The sequence below is a fragment of the Apium graveolens genome, chromosome 2 (genome assembly GCF_009905375.1).
Source record: "Apium graveolens cultivar Ventura chromosome 2, ASM990537v1, whole genome shotgun sequence".
Classification (NCBI taxonomy): Eukaryota; Viridiplantae; Streptophyta; class Magnoliopsida; order Apiales; family Apiaceae; genus Apium; species Apium graveolens.
In genome coordinates this window covers 237,608,419-237,632,390 of record NC_133648.1, presented here as the reverse complement: position 1 = coordinate 237,632,390, position 23,972 = coordinate 237,608,419, and the positions used below count along the sequence as shown (strand labels likewise).

At 33.8% G+C, this 23,972-nt stretch overlaps 1 protein-coding gene across 1 annotated transcript; it reads right to left on the bottom strand.

Moving 5' to 3' along the window:
* Positions 1–352: 352 nt before the first annotated feature.
* LOC141708194 (very-long-chain 3-oxoacyl-CoA reductase 1) lies at positions 353–3,091 on the bottom strand. The gene is made up of 3 exons (XM_074511695.1): positions 2,215–3,091; positions 1,123–1,192; positions 353–876 (listed from the first exon to the last, which is right to left on the bottom strand). The coding sequence occupies exons 1-3, from the start codon at positions 2,850–2,852 to the stop codon at positions 622–624; spliced, it is 963 nt and encodes a 320-aa protein (XP_074367796.1). The 5' UTR covers positions 2,853–3,091; the 3' UTR covers positions 353–621.
* Between the last annotated feature and the right edge of the window lie 20,881 nt (positions 3,092–23,972).

The window sequence follows — 23,972 nt, the reverse complement described above, 5'->3', positions numbered from 1 at the left end:
TGACCAACTCGAAAAGTTTGTGAACAACTCGAACTCAACTCAGTTGTTAACGAACTCAAGTTCGAACATTAAAATCTGATTGTTAAACTTTTCGAACTCGACTCGTTAGGGAAAAACTCAAACTCGAACTCGTTAAGGAAAAACTCAATTCGACTTGGTTCGTTTACGGCCCTACTGGAGAGTGATTATTTTGTATAGATTTGGAGTAATGGTCCTAATTTTATTAGTACTGGATATTCAAATGTAACTTTTGCCATTCCTTCTGTAATTTGTGAGCTGCAGAATGATAAATTCTTGGTAATGACTAATTTTGTAACTTAAGACTAGGTCCTAAAGCGAGAATTGAAAGCAATTTCATGAAAGTGCGAGTGCTCTCATATAGATTCAAATTAAAGAATATATGACAACTGTTGGCAACATGTGCCCAGTGTTACACTATTATCATAATTTGAATACAAATGCAACTCAACGAGAATTTGCGCTAGAAGTTCAAGTACTTGATATTGAAAAGTACATTTTCTCATCCCAAAACAAATGTTTTAAATTCTACATCCCAGTAATAAATCCTGAATTAATATGGGGAATTGAGAAAAGGTGAACTGAAGTCGGATATAGACCTGTTCATTCCTTCTTCCTTGAGTCTTTAGATTGTCCCTTCTTCCGGATTGCAAGGCAGAAATTCAGGCGCCAAGCGTCAACAACAGCATCAGGTAAAGAGTTTGCCAAAGCCCACAAGATAGAGTGGGGCCAGTAGGGTGTACACCGTGGTTCATAGCCAATCCATGGCAAGGCAGCCCGGGCATATCCATCAGTTGACGGTACAAAGAAAGAGGATCTTCGAATTGATGCCATTTTTGTCGCCACGTATAGAGGTACCTATAAAAAAGAACAGTATTCATCAATATAAATTATATAGACGTAGTTTTATTTTGTGTGCTTACACTGGAGCAGTTTTTATTGTGCGGGCATACACTTGAGCATTAATGCATCCTCAGTTGAGAGGCATGAATGAACTATCCGAATATATATAAGTACATAACCTAATTACTAACATAACACTATACTTATCACTTAGTAACAATGGTGGAGTGAGCATGTAACTAAATAAAGGAAGGGACATACCTGACATTGGACATCAATACCACTCTTCTTGTACTCCACATAGAGGCATCTTGAGAACTGATCGACATATCTGATAATAAACCAACAAGTGAGGTTCCTTTAGTTAGCTGTTTTCGTTAACCACTTGTAGAGAGAAAAAAAAAGAAACAAAATGTAAAGGTTGCAATATATTCATGTTGTCATCTACGGTATACACCTTATATTTCAAAGTTAAGCTAGTTATGATGCCAAAAGCTTAATAATAAAAGCCTACAAAGCAATTTATAGCCTAGTATGTATGACATCTTCTAGACTAGATTTTACATACTATTTCCTCATTATTGATTAGGTAAAGACTAAGCAACCACCAGCTTTGACCAATCTTGTAACACAGTTTAGGCTGGATACTGTGAGTAGCATGCTGTTCCCTATCTGGTATGTAAGTTGGAGGAAAACTATCCAAATGAGATGATAATAAAACTGTAAATTACAAAGAATATACCTCTTCGCATTATTCTTACTATTACTTCTAAAAGGTCAGTTAAAGTACTACACAAAACACTGATTTCAACTTTTGACGGATAAACCGACATCAGTGCAAAATTCAATATTGAAGATCTGCACAAGATGTATCCATGTGCAATGACCATCTAAAATAATCACCTTCTAGCCACACTAAGACTTCATTCCAACGGAAGCAACTTCATTCTGTTTGTACATCTAATGATTAATCAATTACACTTGGTGCAATCCAAGTTGCTGTTGCTTTCTAGAGGATGAGATCTAATGTCTCATACACCTTGATTTGCCAAACCAAGTTGTTCAGAACATTTTTATTCCGCAGTCCTGTTGTATTCATGCCATTGTACAATCTCTAGTCTATACGCCTAAGCCTATAAATAATCCAGTTAATGCAGATCCATTTGTGAGACTTATACTACATATTGATTCATCAACTCTCCTAATATATCCTCAAATGTCAAACAAGATATAAAACCAGTTTCATCAATATATAACTATGCTACTAAACATTCAATTGAACAGATCACAAAATATGCACACACAACAAACAATCAGATCATCCAAATCAAAAGCAAAAACACGAATGCTTACGCTTTAGCAGCCGCATAAAGAGAGTAAAGAGGATCCGAAGGAATGACAATGGCAGCACCGGAACCAATATTAACAATTGCCCCTCTCTTCCTCTTTAGCATTCCAGGCAACACAGCCTGAGTAACCCTAGTAGTCCCTTCAACATTAATCTTAATCACATCAGCCAACAATTTATCATCCACTTCATGAAAAAACCTCGCATACGGGTACGAAACCCCCACATTATTAATTAAAACCCCAACTTCTAAACCCTCAATCACTTCCTCAATTCTCTTAACCCCTTCTACCAAATCACCACAAAAATCAACCACCACAGTCTTAATCTCAATTCCCCCAAACTTAGCTCGAATCACAGTCGAAACATCATTAAGCTTATCAGGGTTTCGACCCACAAGAACAAGATTAAGCCCTTTTCTTGCCAATTCAAAGGCAAAAGCTTTACCAATGCCATCAGTTGGGCCAGTAATCAAAGCCCAAGAACCATATTTCTTGAGATTCTTGGCAGGTCTGATGAAATAAACATAGACCCATCTTAGAATACAGAAAAACAACTTGAGTAAATATAAAGAACTTAGAGAAAGAAGAGCAAGAACCCATAAAGGTTGAGACTTTAGTTGATCCATAGGACAAGAAGTCATGAAAAATGAGAATGTGAAATGGGGTTTTAATGGGGGTGTGTGTTTAGTGTAGCTGCTCAACTGTGAGGCAATTAATAAAGAAACGGTTGGAGTGTTGTGTTGAAATTGAAGACTAGTAGTGATAGATTTGAAAGGTAACAGAAGTGTTTGTTTAAAGTAGATGAGCTACAATGTTGCTGGTTAAGTGCATTTCACCCTGCTAACGTTGTCCTTGATTAATGGACTTGTCAAACTTACTTTGGGATCATCGAGGTATAATAAAAATTAAGATCCGATCAGGGATGGGCATTTTATCGGCTCGTTTTGATCAGGGATTCGAGAGGACATAAATAATAAATTTTAAAAAAAAGTTAGTGACCGAAACGGGATTAGAGATTAGGGTATTTCCGCAATTCCTGATTATCATATATTTAATATAAATATATAATAGTTTATATATATTAATTAAATAATTATATATAAATATAATGGGGTGCGAATATTCTCCAAAAAAATATAATGTCTATACATTCTTAAAGTTTTAAGTTTTATATTAGTAATAGATTTTCATAATATAATATGATTTAATATATAATTTTAATATTATCTTATAAATAATTTTAAATTCGACTTACTATTAAAAATATGATATTAAATTTAAGACATAGTGTATATCATGATTTATTAAAGGGATTTTTAAAAAAATACCCAAGTTTAAAAATATTTTTGCAAAAATAATGTTATTTTAAAAAAATGCAAAAATACCTTTTTATTTGCAAAAATACGATTTTTTAAATATTTTTTGTAAAAATACGGTTTTTTGCAACTAAAATTAACTGGATCAAATTTTCGACGAGTTTCTGCAACTATATGTAACCTCAAATGCAACCAAAAAAACTTGATTCAACTAATTGCATATCTGCTTGATTTTGGTTGATTCCGTATTTTTGCAAAAAAAATCAGAAAAATAACCGAATTGCAAAAAAACTTAGAAAAGTTAGTATTTTTGGTAATTTTATTTATTAAATAGTTTATATTAAAAATGTGTTAAAAATGTATAACTAAATTAATCGACAAATCATGATTTGATCGGAGAATTAATCAGAACAAAATCATATATTTATATGTTAATTTTTTAATAATATTTAATAATATTTTTATTTATTATAAAATAAATAATTTGACAATAATTTATAAAAAATAATTAAATTTTAAAAATCAAATTAGTCAAATACTTTCTAGGTTTAATGGGAAATTTTCAAAAAGGTCCAAGACACCATCGTTTCAACGAAATCGCTGCAACATGCAACTTCTATTTAGGATGGTGAGGTTGTATCAGAAAATGTAAGAAACTAATTTGGGGGAAAAAAGAGGCATCTCCCGGGTACTTTTAAGGTTTTTTATTAATATGTCCCACTTTCAATATCCATTTATAAATATGTACCATTTATAATTTTATTTATTAACATATCACATTTTCAATTTTTTTAACAATTTTATGTTAACCATGATTAATTATACTATTTAACATTTTTGTATGACATTTATAATCTTTAGTCTTAACTTCATAAATTTCATATTTTTAAATATTACTACTTTACTTCTTGTGATTATATAAATGTAGAATACTTAATTAATTAATTCAAATTATAACATATTCCTACCATGAAACTTTTTAACAATGTCTGACACTATTTGTTTTAGTTGTGTCTCACACTAAAAATTATCATACTCAAAAAAGTAAATATATTAATATTCATTACCACGTGAAAAATCCATTCAAAAAAATTTTAAAAAAATAAAAGTTTCAAAAGTAATTACAATGGAAAAAAATCAACAATCCAAATAAACTAATTCAACTATCTACTTCCACTCTAACCCTTTTTCTTTCCGTTTTTCTTTTTGAGTTAGAGCCTATAGGACCACCACCACATGTAGTTTTGTTATGCCAGGTTGCTTACAGTAGCTGCAACACCTTGTTTTTTCTCCTGTGGGACAATAATTGCTCCAGGCTACACAAACAATTAGTTATCTTAAAAAATTGCTTATATAATTTAATATAGCAACCTTTTAATATAAAATCCTTTTCCCAATAATCAGGACCTTCCAAAGGTACCATCTCTGATGCATATGTTATCTTATAATTATTCACAGAATAATATCTAGCACAATACCTGAGAATCCACAAAAATAAATTAGTAATATTGATATGTATTAACAACTATTTTATTATTTATTTATTTAATTGAACACTTACTCAGCCCAATTGGGACTGATTTGTTGCAAAGCACATACTACATGCTTCATAAACCTTGCCAGCAACAGCTCCTGCTACTTTGTACTCCCCTGTTTTCTTGAACATTATTTTTAGTAATTTCTTTGCGCTAGGAACAAAATCTCCAGAATCTCAACCAACACATGCAGTTCTTCTCTTGAGAAACAACCCCATGATCAATTAACCGTACATTAATACTAATGTACAAACAGGTTTTTCCCTAATTTTTATAATCATATTATTAAAACTTTCGGAGAAATTGTTGCTCAAGTGTGTTCACAAGAGTTGTTATGATCAAGCCCTACACCAGCTTTTAGGATCCCCTCCCATCAAGTACTCAAAAGTCTTAACATTTTCCACCATCATACTATCCATGTGTGCCTATAATTAAAATTATTTATCTAGCAATTTTTAATTAATGAAAACTATTAGAATCCACAAAACAAATAGTAATGAAGAACATCAGCTCAAAGTGTTTAGCTTTATAAGCTCTGGCAGCATTCCAGAACATAGTGTGAAACTTATAACCTTTGAAATGTGATTTGAAGTTCTTAAACATATGTCTGTGATCAATTCAAAAATTAATACAAAATCATGTATTACAGGGTTATATAACATGAAATATCAAAATGTAGTTACAAACCTAAAACAAAACATGTGTGATGAAGTGAGGAATAACTTATGAACAGCTTCCCTCAAGCCTTTTTGCCTGTCAGATATGAAGTTGATTTCCTTTATTGGATGCTCATCCAACCTAGGCTTTAGATGTTTTAAAAATAAGAACTAGTTGTAGGCACACTCATTTTTACAAATCTTTACAAATCATGATTCCTAAAACACCAAACTGTTTTGTCCAACCAGAGCACTGGCTGATAATAAACAACCACCATACTTCCCCTTAAGATGACATCCATCAAGACCAACCATATTTCTACAACCATTAATAAAAGCCTTCATAGGTGCATCAAAAAATATTGTTACAAACTCAAAGTTTTATCTTCACTGAAACAAGAAAAAAGAAAAGTTAAAGCACACATAAATTAAAGTTATAAGTATAAGTAACTTAAATATTTATATGTTCTGTAGTAAAGAAAAAATATATATATTAATTTTGAATGCTAAATCACAATTATACAAAAATATGTACTAGTTTTTAAGTCTAAATTAGTATCAACACTTAAATGCATGTTAAATTATATGAAACAAATATGTACATATTCTTTAAAACTAAAGTAGTGTTATACTACAACATGTATTAATTAGTAAAAAAGAAAAAATAGGTACAAACTTTTAAAACCAAAACAATATTAACACTTATATATATATATATATATTAATTTTTATGGAAAAATATGTAGTAAAATTTTAAAATTATAACAATATTGTACTAAAATATGAAGTTAATTTCTGTGAAAGAAAATAAGTATCTACTAATTTTAAAACTAAATCAATATTAAACACTTAATTATGTATTGTTTTGTAATAAAGAAAAAAAATATGTATTAATTTTGAATGCTAAATCAAAATTCTACTAAAATATGTACTAGTTTGTAAATCTAAATTAGTATCAACACTTAAATACATGCTAATTTATATGAAACAAATATGTACATTCTCTTTAAAACTAAAGTAGTGTTATACTACAACATGTATTAATTAGTAAAAAAATATCTACTAATTTTAAAACTAAATCAATATTAAACACTTAAACTAAAAAATGTACCTGTTATATGTGTAAGTTGCAATTGATTTTGGATTGGTTCTAGTAATCATCTGACATAAGCTTGGTACTAGTTTGAAACTTTCATCATAACTGCCATTAATTTTCTCCTGAACATTGTTTCTAGCCTTCCATGCAACATGATAGGGAATTAATGTGTTGTGACTAGCCCAGAACTCATCAGCAAACTCATTAGATTTGTGTATAATTTTGCTATGTGATTTCTTCATCTTTTCAATCAAATACTCAGCCATAAACTAATGATTTGCACTTGAATTCTTTCCATTAGGATCTCCAACACAAGTGTGATGTAGGTCGCATTTTCTTATACTCCAAGTTGGCTCACCAGGGATCCTCCGTGCGTATACAAACCATGGACACATAATCGGTTGTCCAAAATTTTGACATACAACATTGATCCTAATATTGTCACTTTTATGAAACTTGCATGCTATCCTATTAGATACACAATATTTTCTAAGATACTTTTGAAAATCAGTTTTGTCCAAAAATTGCAAATCTACTTCAATTTTATCATAAACAGCTTATTCATCATTTTCTGGTTCAAAAAACAACTCGGGATCCACCAAATTAGCAGCAAAAAAAATCATCAAAATCACTATCATTCAACAATGGCCCAATACTAATATTACTTTTTGGAATATTTGAAAAGTTCTCAGATGGCACATTGTCATTAACTATAACATTTTGCTTTGTTAAAGCAGGAACATTACCTTCAACTTCTTTCTCATTATCTTCATCATCACTTCTGTTTTTCATGCTAAAATGATAAAGAAACTCATCCCACTCTCTATCATCTTCACCCTCACTATACATAAGTAGTTGGCTCCATGGTTGATCTTCAGGATGACAATCATCTTCTCCAAAATTCTCAAGTTGTATAATTGGTTCTTGAATCACACTGAATGCTTCTTCAACATTATCAACTTTTTCAGAGACCAAATTCCAGAAATTCGGAACTAGGCCATCAACATCCATATTCACAAAATCTTGATTACTCGCAACACGGGTTTCAGACATTAGACTGGACTTTTCAACATGACTTTCAAAATCCAGCACCATCTTTGAAATATGTTGCCTTGGTATGTTAGCCTTTTCAATCAAACGTGCACTTTTTCTTGGAGTGTATACTTTGGTAGATGGTTGACAAATCAACTTTTTAGGTGTTACACACCTAATTTGTGGGTTACATATCAAGGTTGATCTTGAATCTCTGTTATAATTAACAAAAGGCAATTATATTATTAAATCAATTAGAACTGTTAAATTTTAGAAAAGAGAATAACAATAAACAATCAAGAAATATTACCTCATACGATTGGATTATATAATCTCTTCAATCTTCTCCTTCTCCATAATTTTGAGAGAACACGAGTGATGAGAAAATACTGAGAGGAGGTAGGAGGATGTGTATTACGCGGGAGTGTACACACCTGATAAAAAAAACTGGCTGGTAAAGGCGGGAGTAGACACCTAACATAAAAAATTTTGGCGGGTCATGTTACGTGATTACTTAAAAACTAATATCTAGTTTATTAACTTATCTGTAAAATATTGGGGATATTTTAATTAATTTAAGTAAACAAATATATAAATATATAAACTAATTATATGTATATGAGTTATATAAGAGTTAGAATTTAACATTGGGACATTTTAATAATTATTAAACAAAATGGGATACATCTGTAAAGTAACATACTAATTTGGGATATATTATACAAATCCCCTACTTTTTATTTTAAGCATGTGATTCATTTCCACATGTTCAGTTGTTTAACTGGAGTAATAGTTTAGCGGTGACCTAACCCAACTTTAGCCCATCTCGAACTCGAAGTGTGGTTTATTAGCATAAATGTGGACCGAACCGTGTATTAAACTGTTTCAATTTAGGTCAAAATTTAAATTTAGGCCGAAACTATTTACAGTCTAAATCTTTTTATTAATAAAATATTATTTTTTATGTTTTATATATTTGCTACTTTGTTAATTGAATCTTATTATATTTGTATTAATTAGTTACTAATATTTGTTATCTTTCTATTAGTTAATTGAATGTAACATTAATTTATCTTTATTATTTTTGTTTAAATTTAATATTTTCCTAATTTAATAAAAAAAAATTATATTTGTTATGGCTAAAAACTTAAGGTATTAATTACTGTATTTACTACTAGGATTCGTGAACTTCGAGACTCGATTTAACTGCTCTTATGTTTCGTGACTCGATCTCCCTTAACAAGATGCCTACGTACCTTGCTGCTTGCCAAGGATCAAGTCAAAAACGTAGTTCTGATTTGGTGGGGTGAGACCCCTTATATAGATGTTGGGAGTCCTTGAATTGGACTGAAATTGGGAGACTTGGTGGGCAAGTCTCTGAATTAGAACGGACTTTGGAGTCCTAGGAAGTAGGAAACTGATTTCTTATCCTATGAGATTTCTTGGAGGTCAATCTTCAAGGAATTTTATTCTTAATTGGACTTTATTTATTAGCTGATTTATCCCTTACTAATTAATTATGAAATTGATTAAAATTCAGAGTTTTGGGCCCTTTCTAATGGACTTTAGTGTCAGTACAATTCTGGTATAATTAATACGATATTAATTATACAATCAGGGTTTATTTTATTCCTTATCATTTGCCCCCAACTTCTGGGAAATCGTAAAAGATTTCTCAGAAGTTAAGTTTTATTATTCCTTTACAAGGTGTCATTTTTTTGCGTAAAGCGTGGAGCGACCTACACATTTACAACGATTTGCCTTGTACATTGTTTCGGGGTCATTTTGGAAACTCCCTATTACTTTCTTTTTACCCTATTCCCTCTTTTTAGGAATTTTCTGGTATTTTTCAGGAATTTTCCCTCAATTTCTGAGATTTTTCCTCTATTTTCCAGGAATTTTCCCTTAATTTTGGGATTTTTCTTTAATTTCTGGGATTCATTTCCAATTTCCGGAAAATATCCATAATTTCCAGGAATTTCCTTAATTTCTCGGGATTTATCCCTAATTTTCTGACTTAAATCGACCAGAAGTCCAGCAAAATCGACCAGGATTTCTCCTCGAAATCGATCAGGATCCTTATCGAATTAATAGTTATTTTGTCATCCTAGTCGACAAGATTTCGATCAGGATTCCTGATCGAATTAACTTGGATTTTGTTGTTGTGTTCTAAGGGAAAATCGACTAGGAATCCTGATCGAATCGATCACGATTCTGATCGACTTAGACTTATTTTTGACACTGAGATCTACGGGAAAATCGACCAGGAATCCTGATCGATTTAGTCAGTATCCTCATCGATTTGGACTTGCCTTTGACACTGTGGTCTTTCTGAAATTCGATCAGAATTATTCTCTTTATCGATCAGGACTCTGATCGAATTAAGCGAATTTCTATCTCTCTACTCGAATGAAAATTCGATCAGAATTTTTCCTTTTTTGATCAAGACTCTGATCGAATTAAGTGTTTTTTTACCCCTTTGATCGAATGAAAATTCGACAAGAATTCTTCCTTTTTCGATCAGGACTCCTATAGGCTTAAGTGATTATTTTTACCCCTTTAATCGAATGAAAATTCGACCAGGGATTTTCCTTTTTCGATCAGGACTCTGATCGACTTAAGTGATTTTTTACCCCTTTAATCGAATGAAAATTCGACGAGGGTTTTATTCACCACCGATCAGAACTTTGATCGATTTAATAAAAATTATGCTCGATTTTTTACCTTTCAGTTTCCTTTTCTGTTTCTAGAATGTCCCTGAAGTTTCCTTTTTAGTGGGCTTTCTTAGATTGGGCCCTGCCTCTATGGGCTTTAGTTGATTCATATTCCTGAATTTTCAGCTATATAAGTGAGGTGAGAAGTGAGAATTCTCATTTCACTTCTCACTTCTCAAATCCTCTCAAAAATCTCTCTAGTTCTTCTCTAAAAAGGCGATTTCCGGCGTTGTCAGCCACCGCAGCTCCACCATCTTCAACCTTTTTCTGGGTTTCAAGCCTTCTTCCCGAGAATATCAATGGCAGATCGCGATCTTTCTAGGCTAGTCAAGATGAATTCTTCAAAAATAGGTACCGCCATTCAAATACGTTCTCCTTATACTTCTCTTATAGACATGATAAACACTAGAGGGGATGGATATTCATCTTTGTCTGACTTAGATTCTTACAACCATGGTAATACCTTTCATGAGCTAGATGGCAGGATATAAGCTTTCAACACCATGTACAGACTCCCCCTTAACCTTAGAATTACTCCAGCCGCCCCTGGGGATAGGACCTATAATTGTGAGGGGGACACAAACTTTATTTATTGAGGAGCCTTAACTGCGGGTCTTAGGTTCCCCTTCCATGAATTCATCCCACGTCTGCTTACAGATATGCAAATAAACCCATGTCAGCTCCCTCCTAATACATGGAGGAATATTATTTACTTTATGGTTTTATGTCTTAGGAATAAATTTCCTCTTTCAGTCGCCGTTTTTAGAAAAACTTTCCAGTTCTATAACAGTGCTTTGACTCAACCGGGCTGGGTTTTATTGAAGGGTTTTAGCACATAAACGCAGCGAAAACGTAAATTTAAATCTTAAAAAAAACAAAACCCTCCGCAGGATCCATGCGAAAAATAATATTTAATTCGTAGTTCAGTATGTTTACCTTAAGAAGCTTTACGTTAATGGAAAGATGGAGGTCTTTAATGGCGATCCAAAAATGATGAACGGAAATCCCTAGCAGCTGTTCCTCAAGTGTGAAGCACTCCACCGGTATCCACCAAGAGTACAATGTGATGGAGGAGGAAGAGGTTGAGAGAATTAGTTGCCTCCCTCTTGTTCTACTTTAGAATTAGGGTTTCGTAAATCTTTTTGGTTGAGGCAAAAATAGGGTTTATAATAGTATATTTATAGGCAAAATTTTCAGCTGAAAATTTTCCCATAAAATATTATTATTATTAACCCTTTATTATTCTCACTAATAATTAAAACACCTTTTAATTATTAATCCTTTTTCTAAACTCTTTAGAAATAATTCTCTCACTTGATTTAATTTCTAAAAATTAAATTCTTAATAATATTAAGAACCTTTTCTTAATTAATTTATAATCAATTAAATCTCATTTAATCAATTATTAAATTTTCCAATTAATTATTTATTTCATAAATAAATAATTATCAGCCATTATTAATTAATTCCTCCACCATTAAATCATTATCTTTTATGGTGTGACCTTGTAGGTTCAATATTAAGCCGGTAGTAGAAATAAATAATAATAAAACTATTTTATCATTAATTATATAAATTTTCTAATTCATTAAATATGATTAATTAATTAATCATATTTATTCTACATCGTGAGGGATACTTCTCAGCATATCGCGACTATCCGGATAATACAAATTCACTGCTTAGAATACCAAGAACCTATTCAGTGAGTAGTTACCGTACAATTAATTCCTTCTACCCTGCAATGTCACGATTAAATACAAGGCATGAAACTTGTGTCAAGCCTATCTTATTTAATCACTTGCTTTCCCATTCACTATGTTTAGTTCTATTTAATGTAAATTAGAAACTCATTTCTAATTTCATTCACTCTGGCCAGAGATTCCTGAACTAACATAAGTGGATCAGCATTGAACATTCTCTTCTTTCACTTGAAGGGGTAGATCCTTTATTGATCATGCACTATCTTCGTGTACAAATTCCTATACCCATTAGAGCCCTTATAATTGTCCCTTGAGACTAAGAACTAAACCAAAGCATAGTTCAGTGTACACAAGATGACTATGATGACCTCAAGTCTAAGTATACTTGTACAACTATCACTATGTGAACAACTGCTGACACGTGAGTGAACTCCATCAGTTGTTCAGCTGTGTGAGTCATGTTCAGTGAACTTATTCTATAATAAGCACCTACATACTAGCTATAGTGTCACCACACAAATGTCTATGAGAACAAACATCCTTCATAATGAAGCAATGTTAGATATATTTGATAATGTCATGGCTAATATAATTTATGTTTAGATTTCAGATCTTACTTAACAGGACAAATCAGTACTTAACTGTTGATCAGTACTTATACTGGAAGTCAGGACTTAAGGATATCAGTACTTATATTATCAGGAGATAATCATCAGAAGTTAGATATCAGAACTTAAGTGCTGAAGGACGATCAGATAAGGACAGTAGCTGATTAAAGGAAAGAAGATCGAGATAAACATAAGAAGAGATATGCATGAAGAAGGAGTTTCGTGAAGAATGGAATACTTGGAAGAAAAGATATCTGATTGATATATTTTAGGAAGCAGAATTATATTCCATATCAATTAGCTATTATCTTGTAACTGTGTAGTATATAAACACATACATAGGGTTTACACTATAAGTGTTATCATATTCGAGAAGATTATTCATTGTAACCCTAGCAGCTCTCGTGATATTTGTTCATCACTGAGAGGTAACAGTTCCATACTGTAACAGAGTTTATTGTTTCAATAAAGTTTGTTTTCTGTTACTTAATATATTAAATATCGATTTTATTGTATTATACACTGTATTCACCCCCCTCTACAGTGTGTGTGACCTAACAAGTGGTATCAGAGCTTATCTGTTAACATACATACAGTTAAAGATCCAAACACAATCATGTCGGACACAGAAACTCCAACTAAGCCTACCAAAACTGAGGAACCACCAAAGACACAAATTCAGAGTAGGTATGAGACCATCAGAGTTCCCATACTGAGACCATCTGAATATCACATATGGAAGGTAAGGATGACCATGTTCCTGGAAGCAACAGATCCAGAATACCTTGATAGAATCAAGGAAGGGCCTCAAAAACCAACCAAGCTCGCTGTTGCAGTTGCAAGTGAAGCAGCAAAGACCGTACCAAAGGAGAAGAGTGATTATACTGCTGAAGATATAGCATCAATTGCTAAGGATGCTAAGGTAAAACACTTACTGCATAGTGCCATTGATAATGTAATGTCAAACAGGGTAATCAACTGCAAGACTGCTAAGGAGATATGGGATGCTCTGGAAACAAGGTGTCAGAGAACTGACACAATTAAGAAGAACAGAAAGACAATACTCACTCAAGAGTATGAACATTTTGACTCAAGGACTAATGAGTCATTGAATGATTTATATGATAGATTTGTCAAACTTTTGAATGATTTGTCATTGGTTGATAAAGAGTATGATCTTGAAGATTCAAACCTTAAATTCCTGTTAGCTCTTCCTAAATGCTGGGATTTGAAGGCAACGACAATAAGAGACAACTACAATCTTGATGAAACAACTCTCGATGAAATCTATGGAATGCTCAAGACTCATGAGCTTGAGATGGAACAAAGAAGCAAGAGGAAAGGAGGAAAATCAAGGACAGTTGCTCTTAAGGCTGAAGAAGAATCCCCCAAAGCAGCTTCCTCAAGGAAAGACAAGGGTAAAGCTCTTTTCATAAAGTCTGAAACTGAGTCATCAAGTTCTGAAAGTGATGATGACTCAGATTCTGAAAGCTTGCCTGAGACTGATGCTGATGAGGAGATGATGAAGCTGTGTGCTCTTATGGTGAAAGGAATCACAAAGATTGCATACAGGAAGTTCAGGAAGGGAAAGAAGTTTTCCAGGAAAGGCATAAGTTCTGATAAGAAGAATTTCAAAAGATCTGAAGGCAGAGGAGGAAAGTCTGATAGAGGAGATTATACCAATGTTAAATGCTATAACTGTGGTGATAAATGCCACATATCTCCTGATTGCAAGAAGGCAAAGGGTGACAAAGGCAAGGCTCTTGTCACAAAGCAGAAAAACTGGACAGACACCTCAGACTCTGAAAGTGAGGAGAACTATGCATTGATGGCCAATGCTGATAAAGAAAGTGCTGAGAGCAGTTCTGAAACTGCTGAAACAAAGGTACCTCAGACTACTTATGCTTTTCATACTGATGATATTAATGAGTAGAGAAGATATCTTAAAACCATGTTTGTTAATTATAGAGATCAAACTTTAATATGTGAAAGATTAACTTCTGAAAATCTTACATTTAAGAAAAGAAATGATTTCTTAGAAAAAGAGTTAGTCATGTTCCATCAAACTCAGAAGGATAGAGATGATGCTTTTTATGTTAGGGATGAAGTGCTAAAAATGAATGAATCTCTAAAAACTGAGTTAGAAAAGGAAAGAGAGATTATCAGGACTTGGACTAACTCTGGAAAAACAACTCAAAATTTGCTAAGTAGTGGAAACTGGAAAGAGGGCTTAGGTTATGGAGAAGATAAGAATGATAAAGGAACTGAAGAAATTAAGCCTGTTGTTAAGCAAAAGCCAAAGTTAAAACCTGTTAAGTTTGTAACTGTAAAGTCTGAAAATGAGAAATCAGAAGTTAAAGAGGAATTAACTTCTGACAAACTAAAACAGGAAAAGACAGCTGAAGTGAACATAGGCTTAATGACGAAGAAGCAGCTTAAACATAAGCTGAAAGATGTTAAGAATGCAAACAAGGTAAAATCACCTAGGAAAAATAGGAATGGAAAGGAAGGTGTGAATAAAAGCAATGATTATAAACCTGTTCCTGATGCTCCTAGGAAAACATGTCATAACTGTGGAAGTTCTAACCATCTGGCTTTTTTTTGCAGGAAGAATAAGAATATTAACTCCTTACCTTCAAAATCAGGAGTTAAGAGTCATTCTGTTAGATACAAACCACAAAATCCTTGTTTTCATTGTGGTAGTTTATGGCATTCCATTTATACTTGTAAGGAATATCATAATTTGTACTATGATTATTATCAAATAAAACCTTCTTTGAAGAAAGTTTCCATTGTTCCTTCTAGTGTAAATTCTGATTCAAAGTCTGATAGTGTAAGTTCTGATAAGAAAAATGTTAACATAAACTCTGATGCTAAATCTGCTGCAAATGTTAACAAACTTAATAAGGCCAAAGGATCCAAGCAAGTCTGGGTCCTTAAAACTAATAATTAGTGGTCTTTGTGATTGCAGGGCAACAGGAAAAATATTCTAGTTCTGGACAGTGGATGTTCAGGACATATGACTGGAAATAAGGCCCTGCTATCAGACTTTGTGGAGAAAGCTGGCCCAAGTGTTTCTTATGGAGATGGCAACATTGGAAAAACATTGGGATATGGCAATATCAATCTTGGAAATGTCATAATTAAAGAAGTAGCTCTGGTCTCAGGACTTAAATACAATCTTCTGAGTATAAGTCAAATCTGTGACAGAGGTTATCATGTTAATTTCTTTGAAGAACACTGTGAAATTGTGAGTAAATCTAAAGGCAAAGTTGTTCTGAAAGGATACAGGCGTGGTAACATTTATGAAGCTAAGCTTTCAACAAGTACTGATGGTTCTGCAATCTGTCTGATGAGTAGAGCATCAATTGAAGAAAGCTGGAATTGGCACAAGAAACTCTCTCATTTAAATTTCAACAATATAAATGAACTGGTCAAGAAAAATCTTGTGAGAGGACTGCCAAAGTCAGTATTTGCTCCTGATGGCCTTTGTGATTCCTGTCAGAAGGCCAAACAAAGAAAATCTTCATTCAAGAGCAAGACTGAATCATCAATTCTTGAGCCTTATCATCTACTACATGTTGATCTATTTGGTCCAGTAAATATCATGTCTATTGCAAAGAAGAAGTATGCGTTGGTCATAGTGGATGAGTTCACCAGATACACATGGGTGTGTTTCTTGCACACAAAAATTGAAACCTCATCTATCTTGATTGATCATGTCAAACATCTGGATAAATTGGTCAAAGATTCTATGAAAATTTTAAGGAGTGATAATGGCACTGAGTTCAAGAATTTGATAATGGAAGAGTTCTGCAAAAACCATGGAATAAAGCAGGAATTTTCTGCTCCTGGAACTCCACAGCAAAATGGAGTTGTTGAAAGGAAGAATAGAACTCTCATTGAAGCTGCATGAACAATGCTTGAAGAAGCAAAGCTTCCAACCTATTTCTGGGCTGAAGCTGTGTAGACTGCTTGTTTTACTCAAAATGCAACACTCATTAACAAGCATGGAAAAACACCATATGAGATGGTGAAGAAAAAGAAGCCAAATCTGAAATACTTTCATGTATTTGGATGCAAGTGTTTTGTTCTCAAGACTCATCCTGAACAGCTATCCAAGTTTAATCTAAAAGCTGATGAAGGAATCTTTGTTGGATATCCACTTTCCACAAAAGCCTTCAGAGTCTATAATTTGAGAACAAAAATGGTCATGGAATCTATCAATGTCTCTTTTGATGACAAGAAGATTACTGGTCTTGAAGATTTCATTGACCATGATCAGCTGAGATTTGAAAATGAAGACTCAAATTCTGATACTGAAAATCCTGACAGTCTAAGTCCTGATACTGTAAACTCTGATGGATTAAACTCTGATGTTATTGAAACTGTGGTGACTACGTCAAAGGAAGATGTACCTATGCAGGGGGAGCATACTCAAGATCATACCACATCTCAAGAAATATCAGAACATACATCTGGCTCTTCAAGTTCTGATTCGTCAAGTTCTGATAAACCAAGTTCTGATAGTGCTGAAAATCTAAATACTGAAGAATCCAACTCAGAGAGCATAGTTTCAGGGGGAGCATCAGATAATGAAAATGAAGACAGCATGGATCATGGGGGAGCATCCAGTTCTAGAGAAAACCTTCCATCTGCAAGGAAGTGGACAAAATCACATACACCTGATTTGATAATTGGAAATCCTGATGTAGATGTCAGAACTAGAACAGGTACTTCAAATGAATGTCTCTACAATTCTTTTCTCTCTCAGACTGAGCCAAAAAAAGTGGAAGAAGCTCTTCAAGATGCTGATTGGGTGCAAGCAATGCAGGAAGAGTTAAATGAATTTGAAAGAAACAAAGTCTGGACCCTAGTGCCAAGACCAAAGAATAGATCTGTTGTTGGTACAAAGTGGGTATTCAGAAACAAAACTGACAGTGATGGCATAATTACAAGGAATAAGGCAAGGCTGGTTGCAAAAGGATATTCTCAACATGAGGGAATTGATTATGATGAAACATTTGCACCAGTTGCTAGGTTAGAAGCCATAAGGATATTTTTGGCTTATGATGCTCACAAAAAGTTTACTGTCTTTCAAATGGATGTGAAAAGTGCTTTTCTCAATGGAGAATTGGAGGAGGAGGTATATGTTGAACAACCTCCAGGCTTTGTAGATTCCAAACATCCAGATCATGTCTACAGGCTTGATAAAGCACTTTATGGACTTAAGCAAGCTCCTAGAGCATGGTATGAGACTTTAGCTCAGTTTCTTCTGGAAAGTGGATTCAACAGAGGAACAATAGACAAAACATTATTCTACCTCAACCATGGAAAGGACTTACTTCTGGTCCAGATTTATGTTGATGATATCATTTTTGGGTCTACAAATAACAAACTTTGCAAGAAGTTTGCCAAACTAATGCAGTCAAGATATCAGATGAGTATGATGGGGGAACTTAGCTATTTTCTGGGCCTTCAAGTCAAGCAGAATGAAGAAGGCACTTTTATTTGTCAAACCAAGTACACCAGAAACTTGCTGAAGAAATTTGGAATGCAAGATTGTTCTAGTGCATCCACTCCCATGGCCACTGCAACAAAACTGGATATGGATATTGGTAAATCAGTAGATATTACTGACTACAGAGATATGATTGGCTCTTTACTCTATCTAACTGCTAGTAGGCCTGATATCATGTATGCTACCTGTCTTTGTGCAAGATTTCAAGCAGATCCAAGAAACCTCACTTAATAACTGTGAAAAGAATCTTTAAGTATCTTAAAGGAACAGCTGATCTGGGATTGTGGTATCCTAGAGAATCAGATTTTAAACTAATAGGTTACTCAGATGCAGATTTTGCAGGTTGCAAAATTGACAGGAAAAGCACAAGTGGAAGCTGCCAATTTCTTGGAGGCAGATTGGTTTCTTGGTTCAGCAAGAAACAAAAGTCAATTTCCACATCAACTGCAGAAGCAGAGTATATTGCTGCAGGAAGCTGTTGTGCACAGATTCTTTGGATGAAGAATCAGTTACTGGATTATGGGTTAACATATTTCAAAATCCCTATTTACTGTGATAATCAAAGTGTTATTGCTATGACAGGTAATCCAGTTCAACACTCTATGACAAAGCACATCAGCATCAGGTACCACTTCATAAGGGAACATGTGGATGAAGGTACAATGGAATTGCACTTTGTTCCAAAAGATCAACAACTAGCAGATATCTTCACAAAACCACTGTTTGAAGCCACTTTTACAAGATTGGTAAATGAACTTGGAATGATTTCAGGTTCTTTCTCTAAATCTGCTTAGTCTTGTTCTGTATTATCAGACTTTATGATCAGTATTTACAGAATTTAATCTCTTTATGTATTCTGTGATTAATTGACAAATGTTTTTAAGTACTGACTGCTGTCTGATATATGTTTCTAAACTCTGATAAGTGATATGTCTGTCTAAGTAACCATTCAATCCTATGAGGATAACTGTGCTAGATACTGACTTTCTAGTCTTCAATAAACAAATGATCCCATGTAAGAAGTAATTATTTATGTGGAAATCTTATGACACTAGCAAATTCTGATAATTGAGCTTAGTTGAGTTTACTTTGTTTATCTTATTACTAAGTCACAAATTAGAATAATGCTACTCATCTGTTAAGTTCTGATACTAGTAAAACTACTGAATGATCTAAGTGCTGATAAACCTCACTTATAAAAAGAAAAATCAAAAGGATCAAAGAATAAAATCAGGTACTCCTTTGAGATCTAGAGTAAAAATGTGGAAGGGAAGACCCAAGTGCATTGTTGGTATTAAGTAAATATGCATTAGAAAAGCAAAATATTTTCTTGGTGACTTTTCACACTCTATGATTACTGGAGAAATACTCTGATAATAGCATAAATTCTGATAAGCAGTCGTGACTCACTTACACTGAGGAGCCACTGTAAAATAGAATTTAAAAAGATGCATAAAATTAGCACAAAATAGTTGAGGTGGACTCAAGCATGAACTCATTCATTAGTAGGTTTCAGGATAATGACAGCTCTTTAGCAAAATTTTAGGTATGCCTTATTTCTAAGATATACTGAAGTGAATCAGACTTTACTCTTTGTCTGCTATTTAGCTTGATGCACACACTAATCACTCCATCTGAATGATGAAAATTACTGTGGTGGTCTATGTTGTTTTAGATAACCAGTCATTGTGTCATTTTGCACTAACTCTGAGGCCAAGTTCTGGTTGCATATTCTGACGATTAAGTTCTGAAGAGTATAACTCAACACTTGTATGAGGATTTACTAAGATAGGCATTCATTTTTCGAGTTAAGAAATTATGAATAGATGACTGTTAAGTTCTGAAATAAGTCTAAGTTCTGATATTACAGTCTAAATTCTTTACTTGACTTATCTGTGGATAAAATTTGATAACAGTCTCGGTACAATCTAGAACATGTGAAGTGGAAGATTAATAGTCACTATGGTTAGGATTAATGGTACTCGTACTTGAACAATCAACTTTTACTTGTGTCTTGTACGCATTAAACCATGTTTTCTCTTTCCAATGAATGTTATTCTTTTTCCAAGTCTGGGGAGACGAGGTAGAATTAATTCTACCTGTCAGCATTAAAAATCTTTATGTCTCCTGGCATTCTCTTGCCTATATAAACAGCCTCTTCACATCAGCCTTCCCATCAAATTCTTTCTCACAACTGCAAATGCTGGAGATACTGGTGATGCTGCTCCAACTGCAGATGCTGATACAGCAGGTCCTTCAGGACATGCTCCTCAACAGACTATTCTAAAGTCTGAACTGGTTAAGAAGTTTGTTACCGGAGAAGCACCAGTACCTTGGAGTGAAACTCCTGCAGGTCAGGAGTGGACTAAGGAATGGAACTCAGTTTCCTGTGTTCCAACTGAAAAGCATCTTGCTGAGCACTTGACTAAAGCTGATGCAATGTTAAATTCTGATGATTTCAAAACCCAGCTTAGAGTCACTACATTGAGTACTAAACATCTACAAGGTCTTCATTCAATTACTCATGCAGAGCTCCACAAGATTCAGGAGAACTTTATCAAACAGGAACAAGTTTGGAAAATTGATAAGAAAAAGTTCTTCCAACCTACCATTGACAGGATTGCTTATATTGAGAAGACTCAAGATCATCAACAAGCTCAGATTGATGAAATTCTGAAAAATCAAGCTTCTCAGCAATCACAATTAACTGAAATCCAATCCTCAGTGGAATTGCTTATCTCTCTTCTACTACCTGCTGATGCCAAAAAGGGGGAGAAAGTAATTAAGTCCAAATACAAGACTGACAAGCCACTGACATGAAAGGATAATGAAAAAGATGATCAAGGAAACTCTGGAATGGGTAGAGGTCATAGTCAAGGTAGAGGATTCACATCAAGACAAGCTAGTCACAGGACAAGTCACATCAAGAAGAAGCCAGGCTTAAATCAGAGAAAGTCACATCTAAATCTGAAGCTTCTGGTAAAAAGCCACTTCCAAAACTCAAAGGTATTGTGATCAAAGAAAGGACACTTACTGAAGCAATATTGGCTAGATCACAACCGCAGATAGATCCAAGATCCAAGGGTAAAGAAAAAGTTGGTGAACCTATCAAGGTTTATGTGCCTCCTGAGGATGAAGAAATTACTGATGAAAAGGATAATCTTGCTCTGACTTCAAGAAAAGTTCTTAAACAACCTCTGACATGGCTCAAGTTGTTCAGAGTCAAGAAATTGTAAGTTCTGATATTCAGAAGAAGCAAGTAACCTCTGACATAGCTCAAGTTAACTTGATATCAGAAAATAGACCAAAGACACTCCTACCAGGATTCACTAAAGCAAAACAGACTCAACCTTTGAAGACTACTGCAAGTGGTATTGAAGCAAGAGTAGTTACTGGAAAGGAAGCAAGAGATAAAACTGGATTGGGAAGTGCTGATGAAAGGAGAATACATAACACTACCAATGATCCAACTTCCTTGAGTGAACCAGGTATTGGAGCAACTCCTGAGAGATTGAATCAACTGGAATCTGTACAGATGGTTTACCATACCTACTTGAAAGAATACATCATGTTGTATTTCATGACAGATGGTAGGGTTTATCATATAAGACAAAATGCCATTCCATTAAAGTATTTTGAAGAATTGGAGCATGTACTTTTCTTACTTCAAGTGGATGACAGAATAACAGGAACTGCTGCAAACTATTTAAAAGAACAGATTCAGAGACAGAAAAGGCTTTATTCTGTTAAGTCTGACAGCATATATGTTCCAAAGTACAGAGATCACAATGGTGATATAGTTGAAATGAAGCCCAACACTGCTAAGATTATAACTACCTTTCTGGGGTACAGGGCTGTTGAATTCAATCTTGAGTCTGATAAAGCTTATTTGATCAGATTGGATTAGGATATAAGAAAAGCAAAGATCAATGATCTCAGAGCTGCAATCTTTCAAACTGGTGAAGATACTGCAGAGCTTAAAGATGCCAAAAGGAGAATGATTGATGAACTCAGATATGCTGAGAAATGTTTGTTAAAGAACTATCTCAGAACAACTCCTGACATCAGAGAGATCAGATGATGAAGCCAAGTCGAAGATCTACAACTGCTTAAATTCTGATATTTGTACAGACTGAAGTTGTTATCAGAAGTTAAATATTGGTAAAGCTTTAAGGACTGTAAGTTGTAGTTATCTAGTCTAATTCTCATGCATTTGTACTTAATATTTTTGACATCATCAAATATCTGTTAAACTTGTATATTATGCTAATTTACAAGTTGGGGGAGATTGTTAGATATATTTGATAATGTCATGGCTAATATAATTTATGTTTAGATTTCAGATCTTACTTAACAGGACAAATCAGTACTTAACTGTTGATCAGTACTTATACTGGAAGTCAGGACTTAAGGATATCAGTACTTATATTATCAGGAGATAATCATCAGAAGTTAGATATCAGAACTTAAGTGCTGAAGGACGATCAGATAAGGACAGTAGCTGATTAAAGGAAAGAAGATCAAGATAAACATAAGAAGAGATATGCATGAAGAAGGAGTTCCGTGAAGAATGGAATACTTGGAAGAAAAGATATCTGATTGATATATTTTAGGAAGCAGAATTATATTCCATATCAAGTAGCGATTATCTTGTAACTGTGTAGTATATAAACACAGACATAGGGTTTACACTATAAGTGTTATCATATTCGAGAAGATTATTCATTGTAACCCTAGCAGCTCTCGTGATATTTGTTCATCACTGAGAGGTAACAGTTCCATACTGTAACAGCGTTTATTGTTTCAATAAAGTTTGTTTTCTGTTACTTAATATATTAAATATCGATTTGATTGTATTATACACTGTATTCACCCCCCTCTACAGTGTGTGTGACCTAACAAGCAAGCATAGTATGTACCGATCTTTACGGATTATTAATTACCAGTTAGTAATCCTACGACCAGGAACTATTTAAGTTTAGAGTTATCATCTTTTAGGTCTCATTATTAAGATCTCATCACAATCCATAAAAAGCTTTACTCTAAACTGTGGTATATCTTATTTAAACATTTAAATAGATAGAGCCCGCAATAAAAACAAAACAAGTCTTTTATTAATATCAATGAAATCAAAACATATTACATAAAAGTTATTCCTAAATCCTCATACATGATTGGACTTAGGACATATCTCTTTCAATCTCCCACTTGTACTAAAGCCAATCACTCTGGTATCTAATACCCATCTTGTCTTTATGACGATCAAAGTGACTCTGAGAAAGTGGCTTTGTGAGTGGGTCTGCTACGTTTTTATGTGTGTCAACTCTCTCGACGTTGACATCTCCTCTATTTTTAACTCAGATTCACCACCAAAAACAAGAAAAATGTCCTAAGTCCTTCGCAAGTACTTAAGGATGTTTTTCACTGCTTTCCAGTGGTCTTCACCTGGATTGGACTGATATCTGCTCGTCACACTAATTGAATAAGCAACATCAGGCCTTGTACACAACATCGCGTACATGATAGATCCTATTGCTGAAGCATAAGGAATCTTACTCATACGCTCTCTTTCCTCAGGTG